This window comes from Delphinus delphis, chromosome 3 (assembly GCF_949987515.2).
Source record: "Delphinus delphis chromosome 3, mDelDel1.2, whole genome shotgun sequence".
NCBI classification, from domain to species: Eukaryota; Metazoa; Chordata; class Mammalia; order Artiodactyla; family Delphinidae; genus Delphinus; species Delphinus delphis.
In genome coordinates this window covers 7,219,533-7,227,825 of record NC_082685.1, presented here as the reverse complement: position 1 = coordinate 7,227,825, position 8,293 = coordinate 7,219,533, and the positions used below count along the sequence as shown (strand labels likewise).

At 55.1% G+C, this 8,293-nt stretch overlaps 1 protein-coding gene across 1 annotated transcript; it reads right to left on the bottom strand.

Moving 5' to 3' along the window:
- Nucleotides 1-3,209: 3,209 nt before the first annotated feature.
- Nucleotides 3,210-8,293, bottom strand: SAXO5 (stabilizer of axonemal microtubules 5). The gene is given in 10 exon segments (XM_060007594.1): nt 3,210-4,077; nt 4,583-4,616; nt 4,618-4,666; nt 5,262-5,463; nt 5,809-5,918; nt 6,000-6,112; nt 6,376-6,476; nt 6,569-6,655; nt 7,245-7,260; nt 7,679-8,293. Coding segments are annotated over 10 exon segments (1,515 nt in total). The 5' UTR covers nt 8,254-8,293; the 3' UTR covers nt 3,210-3,849.

Below are 8,293 nucleotides of genomic sequence, written 5' to 3'. Positions count from 1 at the left end.
TATTTATTTGGCTACACCGGGTCTTTACTGCTGCACATGGGCAGTACTCTGTCACGGTGCATGGGCTTCTCATTGTGGTGACTTCTCTTGTTGCGGAGCACGAGCTCTAGGTGTGTAGGCTTCAGTAGTTGTGGCTTGCGGGCTCTAGAGCACAGGCTCAGTACTTGGGGCACACGGGCTTAGTTGCTCCGCGGCATGTGGGATCTTCCCGGACCAGGGATCGAACCCGTGTCCCCTGCATTGGCAGGCGGATTCTTAACCACTGTGCCACCAGGGAAGTCCCTAGGAGCACCTTCTTAAAGCAGAGTCTAGCACCTGCTCAATTTTGTGAGATTGCTACGGCTGAATTCTCTGCCCCAATCTAAAAGAGGAAGTTAGTACTGAGATGGGGAGATAAGATTGGGATTATCAGAGATCCGGTGGGCTCTTAATGCCTCAGCCTTTCAAGCATGGAACACTGAACACTGCCTGTCTATTAGGCACAATTAACCTCATTGGGAAGAGCCTATTGGCTGAGTCTTTCTGCCCTCTAGATTGTAACCTGGGGCAAGATAGATGCTGTGGGGCTGGGCAGGCACAGGTCTGTTGCTAGGAGACAGGATCCAGCAAGATTGGGCTCCAGACTCCAAGATCCTGGTGAGGTTTGGAGAACCAAATCACCCGGGCATCCAATCACAGCATTCCATCCCTCTGGGCACAGTGATTGGTTCACAGCTGGACATGTGACTCAAATGGGCCAGTCAGAGGGTTGTTAAATTCTAACGTGAGGAGTTGAGGGGAAGACCTCCACCCCTTCCTTTGGGGCTTTAATCATTAGGATTTGCGTTTTGTTTTGTATCGTTTTTGCTTTTGTTTTTTGCCACTGCTTGGACTGAGAGGCGGCAAGGGAGAGAGCATGCCTGATGAGGAATTAGCAGGCTTGATGTTAGACCTAATTACAGACTTTCTTGTTTCTAAGTCAATAAAATCCCTTTCTGCTTGAGCAGATACAGCTGGGTTTCTGACACTTGCAACAAAAATACCCAAGACTTTAACAAAATTTAGGCACTGTTTATTGAGCTGCAGCCAAGTGCGAGGCCCTGTTTTAAGAATGGTATATGCGGGCTTCCCTGTTGGTGTAGTGGTTAAGAATCCGCCTGCCAATGCAGGGGACACGGGTTCGAGCCCTGGTCCAGGAAGATCCCACATGCCGCGGAACAACTAAGCCCATGCGCCACAACTACTGAGCCTGTGCTCTAGAGCCCGCGAGCCACAACTACTGAAGCCCACGCGCCTAGAGCCCGTGCTCCACAAGAGAAGCCACTGCAATGAGAAGCCTGCACACTGCAACGAAGAGTAGCCCCCGCTCGTTGCAACTAGAGAAAGCCTGCACGCAGCAACGAAGACCCAACGCAGCCAAAATAAAATAAATAAATAAATTTATATATATATATATATAAAAGAATGGTACACGCACATTTTATTTACTCCTCGTAACCACCCCATGAAGGAGGAACTGTTGCCATCCCCATTTTACAGATGAGGAAAGTGAGGGTCAGAGCATGAAATCATTTGCCTAGGGACAGAAAAAGACAAGTCTGCTGCTTAGCAATGATTACCATTGACAAAATGTTTTCCTTTAAAATTTAATCTGTTTTCCCATGTTCAATACTGTTTTACTCATCTTATTTCATAAGTCTTTTTAGTTTTTGTAGTTCATATGAAATGCCTTTTCTGGGGGGTAAGTGGGATATAGGAGGGATAGACATAAATCCATAGAATGCATCCAGAATCATCATAATGTAGTGTCTTTCTGTACTGAAGACATCTTGAGTAGTTTCTGTTTTTTCCTGGCAACCCATCCCGGGGCTGGTCAGTTCCATTGTTAGAAAATGCTTCAAGTTGTGCTGAAATCTGCTTCCTTGTAACTCCTACCCATTATTTCTAATCTGATGTCTCGGTTGTTGAAACCATTCCTAGAACCAGGCAGGAGTACACATAATCCTGCAACTGGAGCTACATGGAATCAAAGCAAGCTTTCTGAGCTTCCTGGCAGGCAAGGCAAAAAGGGAAAGCTTTTTGTACATGTAGTCCGGTCAACAAGCAGACCGGCTTTACCAGGAGAGCCTAATTTTATCCTAGGAATCATTGTAGGATGGGTTTATTGCAGTGGTTCTCAACCAGGGGCGACTTTTCCCCCCAAGGGACATTTGGCAATGTCTGGAGACAATTTTGGCTGTCACAACTGGGCGGGGGAGAAGGAATGTGCTACTGGCATGGAGTGGGTAGAGTTCAGGGACGATGCCAAGCACCCTACAATGCACAAGACAGCCTCCAACCGCAAAGAATGATCCTATCCAGAATGTCAATAGTGCCGAGACTGAGAAAGCTTGTTTTATCATGAGGCAATTCAGACGAGTGTCATCTACATCATTAGTGGAAGCAAGCAGAAGAGGTGTTCTGCCTCTAGCAGACCCTCTCATGGTCGACATGGATACCATGACTGCAGACGAAAGGTCCATCTTGTCCCCGTGGGACCCCAAACTGGACTCCTCTCCTTCCTGTGGAAGTGACAAGCTGGTCTCACAGGATTGCTGCCCATGGGGAAAGGTCTCCTGGCCAGGCTTGAGGTTGGCTCTTAGTGGCCCATTGGATTGGGGGCCTTGGTCTTTAAAGGTCTGTCTACAGGGTCAGGGAACCGTGTTCATTCCCTGAAACCAGATTCTCAACAGCCTGCAGAGGCAGGGCCCAGGCACGGCCACCAAGGCCCATCTTATCGTCCCAGACAGATCTGGCTTCTTGGTGGTGATTCATCAGACCCCAAGACTTTCCAGGTGGGGTGCTGTCCAAGGTACTAGTCCTTGACATACTTGATGTCCTTGACATACTTACCAGCTTCAAGCCTCCACCCCATACTCCTCCTTTCCACCCTTTTCATTCTGTCTCTGGCTGAACACCTACCCCCTTGGGCCTGATCACATGCTGATGACTTTTGTTGATGTGCCCCTGGACCCAGCTGTGATCTGGGCGCCAGCTGCCCAGCCAGCCAGTGCACCAACCATTCAGCTTCCAGCCTCTGCTCACAATAGGGGACATTGCTGGGCCATTCTCAGCATGTCCACCCTTTCATGCCCCCTCTGAGCCTCACCCAGTCTCTCAATGATTGAGCTCCATCCTACACCCTCCTTACCTTCATCCTTGGAAAGGAAGCTCTCCCTTCTTGACCCCCAGCCACGCACACTAACCAGTGTGTACATTTCTCATTTACAACAATCTAATGAGAGAGAGCTATTGTTTATCTCCATTTTACAGATGAGCAAATAGAGGCTCAGAGGGGTCAAATGACTTGCCCAGGACTACTTTCCAGGACAGGGAGGAGTCAGGATTTGCACTCTGTCCATTCAGCCCCAGGAGCCTACATTCTCAACCTCTCACCACGCTGCCTCCGTTCAACACTGTAACTCCATCCTCCCACACCATTCAGAACTTTTGGCAGCGAGAATTCCCTAGCGGTCCAGTGGTTAAGACTCGGCGCTTTCACTGACATGGACCTGGGTTCAATCCCTGGTTGAGGAAGTGAGATCCCACAAGCCCTGTGGCATAGCCAAAAAAATAAATAAATAAAAGAAAGAAAGAAAGAAAGAACTTGTGGTATCACCTGAACACCTTACAAGCGTCAGACCACCAAGCTTTTGCACAAACTGAGATGGCCTCCCTGCCCAGAGTGGGATGACACCCAGGGTCTGCGGAAATTCAGGGCTTCTCCATGGAGTCATTCTCTCCCGTACGTTCTCTCACCAACCCCATAGGCACTCTATCCTCTTTCATGGCTGACTGATGGAAAGTGGTGGGATGTTGCCAAAGTGGTGTTTATTGCTGGCTGCGGCATGGGTAGGTAGGGGTCTGGGGGGCCCGAGGGTCCACCTTCCCAGCCCCACAGCCCCACTGGCGAGGGGAGCCCAGGGGCACATGACTCTCCTGGAGGTCGTCCCATGTCAGCAGTCCTGGGCCCTGGTACTTGAAAGCAAACTCATCCTTGTTTAGGGTCGAGAAGAAGCGCTGTCTACCCGGCGGGGGCTCCGAGTGGCTGTACCTGCACTGTGGAGTCAGGGTGGGGAGCCTGGCAGGGCAGCCTGGAGGATGGCTGGCCCACCCTGGCCACCCTGTCGTTCCCACACCACCTTGGGAACATCAAAGAGTGGGGAACGGCTGATGATTGGGTCCTGGGGAGGTGGGCAAAAGGGAACCCCAGGTTGGGCTGACCCAGGAGCTGGATGAGAAGCTGGAGAGAAAGCAGGTGGGCCCCTGGAATGCCCCCAGGGCTGGGTTGACCGTAGGTGACTCTGAGCTAATCCCTGGCTTGGAGTATAACTGTGGCTGGTGATACGAAGCTGACCCTGACATGACCCTGGGGCTGAGCTAGAGATGACCTGGGACTGGGATGACATTAAGATGACCCTGAGCCTGGGGTGACCCTAGAGTGACCCTGAGCAGACTTGACAGGAACTCTGAGTCTGAGTTGATGCTATAATTTTCCTGAGATAACTCTACACTGATTTCGGGGGTTACCTGCTTAGAGAGATACCCCCTCCCCCTCCCTCACCCACGGTAGCATCTCCTCAGTCATGGAGGCTGGAGCTATTGTGTGGCTTCAGCAGCTTCTGGTTCATGGTTAAAAAATCTGTTCCTGGAGATTTGGGAGGGGTGGCTGAGCTGAGGGGCTGAGGGGGGAAAGGCAGGGCCCAGGGGGAAGGGACACGGGAGACTAAGGATGGGGTAAGGGTTCAAGGGCGACGCCTGGGCTAGTGCTGAAGTTGTCAGGGGAGGAGGATGGATTATGAGGCGGGGAGGATGGGGCAGCCAGGATAGGGCTGAGGACGCCAGGGGCGGGGCAAGGGTAGACTAGCGAGGGTCGGGGGGCTGGGGGGGAGGGGTGGGCAGGAAGAATAGGCTAGCTGGTCATGGGGCGGAGCCAGAGTGTCCCAGAAGAGGAGGGGTAAGAGTCAGGAGAGGGCGGATATGGAGAGGGGCGGGGCCAGACCAGAGGGGCGGAGTCATGCAGCGGTGGGGCCATGACGGGGTGTGGGTGGGGGCGTTGGGGGTCACGATCACGAAGGAGTGGGGTTGTTCAGGGTCAGAGTTGGTAATCTTGGCTCAGGGGGTGGGAATCTAGCCCTTCAGGAGGCGGAGCCAGACTCGGGCAGGGGGCGGGGTGGGATTGGCCGGGGGCGGGACCACAGCTGTGCCAAGGGCGGGGCTTCCGAGGTGGGTCCCGCGCTCACCGCCTGTGCCCTGGGGCAGGTTGCTCTGCAGCAAGCGGAGGTTGAGCGCTTTCGGCGGCTTCTGCATCCCAGGGGGTAAATAGTCTGTGCCCATGGAGGTCTGGAAGAACTGTCCGAGCAGCGACGGCTCCCCTAGGGTTATGTGACTCTGCAATTTCTCATGAGGCATGTGGCGGCTGGGTGGCTTGGTCGCGGGCAGCGGCTGTAGGACCACATGGCATCTGGGAAGCTCCCGGTGTCAGGGATGTCCCATGGCCAGGACGGAGGGCAGAAGTGGGTGCTGTGAGACCTTGGACGGCTCACACTCTCTCTGGGTCCCACGTGATGGCGCTGGGAGTTGGTACTGTTATCTCAATTTACAGGCAGAGCCACTGAGGTTTGGAGGGTTAAGCGACTCACCCTACTTCACACAAACAGATCCAGGAGATGCCCGCACGCATGTCAAGCTCCCTCCCACCTCAGGGCCTTTGCACTTGCTATTATTCACTCTGCTTGGGAAGCCCTTTTCCCTGACGAGCCCTGCTGCCTTCTTCCCCTTCCTGCTGACCTGGCCGTGGAAGAAGTGCGTGGAGGTGGTGAGCCTGCCCGGACCAGGGCACCCATTTCCTTCCAGGATGTGCGACTCCGGAGTCAGGTCGTGGTGAAGAACAAAAGGCTCTGCCAGTGGCAGAGTAGGTCCTGAGCAGCTCTGAGAGGCTGCTGTGGGAGTGAGGGGCGGGGCAGGCGGCAGGCTCTCACCTGGCTCCCGGGCATAGAAGTGTTCACCCTTGGTGGTCCTGTCGTGGAAGAGGCCACCTCCAGGTCGAATATTCACACAGTGGATGTGGGCTGAGGCCTGGGCCTTGTCATACCTGCAGATAAGGAGGTGGGAGAAGGAGGACCCATCTGATCTGGGCCCATGCAACTCCCAGGAAAAAGGAGAGAGGGACAGGCTTTCTAATGGCCGAGCTGTGGGGTGCTAATCGTGGGAAGTGTGTCATAATAGTGGGTCTCGCCTGTGGGTGATGGAGAATTCAAAGGCACAGCATTGGCCCTAGAGCCTTAGGTGACACATCCCACATGTCGTTGAGAGCCGTTTGCCCCATCTTAGTAGTAGGCCATGGTCCCTTTGTACCTGTCTGGGGGCAGAACCTGGGGCCTGTAGGCTTGTTTCTGCTCTGCACACATGGGCCCATAGCCAATCTTGAAGTCTCCCAGTTCTATGCTGGAGGAGGCCTGTGGGAGGACAGGGGTGGGAAAGGCAAGACCACCCAGCGCCCACCTCTGCTCCCCCCACCGCCAGCAGCACCAGCCCAGCCTCAATTTACCCTCTTACACGTCAAGGCAAGTGGGCCTGGAAGGGCCTGGAACTGTCTCTGGTAGGAGGTGCTGTCATCCTGTCTCCTGTGCTCCCACTCCCAAAATAATAAAAAATAATGAGAACAAGGGTGTTCCTTGGTTGCCTAGTGGTTAGGATTCTGGGCTTTCACTGCTGTGACCCGGGTTCAATCTCTGGTCGGGGAACTGAGATCCCGCAAGCCGCGCGGTGTGGCCAATAATAATAATAATGACAACAAGAATAACTACCAAGTTTTGAGCCCAGTACCTAGGTTAAGTGCTTTGCACCTCATTTGGGGGGGCCGATATTATCCCCCCCCCCCCCCACCTGAAGCCTCCTTGAAGCTCGGAGAGGTCAAATAACCTGCCAGAAATAATAGAAATTCAGAACCAGGTGGAGTCAAATCCAACTGACAATCCGTGAACCCAGCTTGGAGGGTCTCTGACTAGTGATGTCTACCAGAAGGTCCTCTGTATCACAGAACTGGAAAATCATATGCATGACAGCGACCCCTTGTTGAGCGCTCAGTATTTGACAGGCATATTCTGCACTCGGGGCCCTTTCGGCTTCACCAATAACTATAAAGTGGGGCCCTGTTGTTGCACCCACTTTGCAGGTGAGTGAACTGAGGCTGGGAGAGATCGACTTGCTCAGAGTCACACAACTACTAAGGTCGCAGGGCTGGGGTGGTGGTGGGGGACACTTAGCAGATTTGTCTGACCCCAAACCAGCTTTCATGACTTCGGGCCACCGCACAGCACCCTGGAGAGATTCGGGAGACATGCCTATTGTGTGGATGCGGAAACTGAGGCTCGAGGAGCTTCCAGTGTGTCTCAGCCTCTGCACTACTGACATGTGGGGCTGGATAATTCTTTACTGTGGAAAGCTCTCCTGTGCGTGGTAGGATGTTTAGCAGCATCCCGGGCCTCCAGCCGCTCCCTGATGGTACCGCCTTCTCCCTCCACCCCCACGCCCAGTCCTGAAGACCAAAATATGATCCCCAGGCATTGCCAAATGTCCGCCGGGCTGGGCACAGTATCCCCGCTCGCCATGAGAACCACTGTGTTGGGTAAATTGCCTAGGGTGCCCGGGCGCGCGCTCACCGAAGAGGCAGGAGGGCTCGCGGAGCTTCGGGCAAATGTCGTGGAGCGAGAAGAACTCCTGGTGCGCGCTGGGCGGGATGGGCAGCTTGGCTCGGTCGCGGGACGGCACCGAGTCGCGGTCGAAGATGAGGCGCGCGCCGCGGATCTGCTCGCTGGCGCGCTCCGGAAGCGCCGGCCTGCCGCGGTGGGCGCGCGCGGGGGAGAGGCCGGTGCGGGCGCGGGAGTCCGCGTGCGCGTGCAGGTTGCTGACCTGCATGGCGAGCGTACGCTCCCGTGCCAGTTTCCGCTCCCGCTCCCTTGACAGCAGCGGTGACGCAGGCGCATACGCGCAGTGCGTCTCCGACAGGGGCTCCTGGCCGGCCCAGCGCGCGTCCTGTTGGAAGAGGGACGCGCGGGGCGGTGGCTGGCACAGCGGCCCACGGGTAACGTTCCGGTAGGCGGGAAAGTCCCGGTGCGACGCGGACTGCTTGGCGTCCACGTGCAGCCGCGGGTCGGGCCCCAGCGCAAAGTGCGAGGCCTTGAGGAATTCCAGCCAGGACATTGGGCACGGCAGGAGGGCTCCCGCGGCCATCGCGGGACGCAGCGCCACCTGTGAGGGCGCGGAGAAGGGA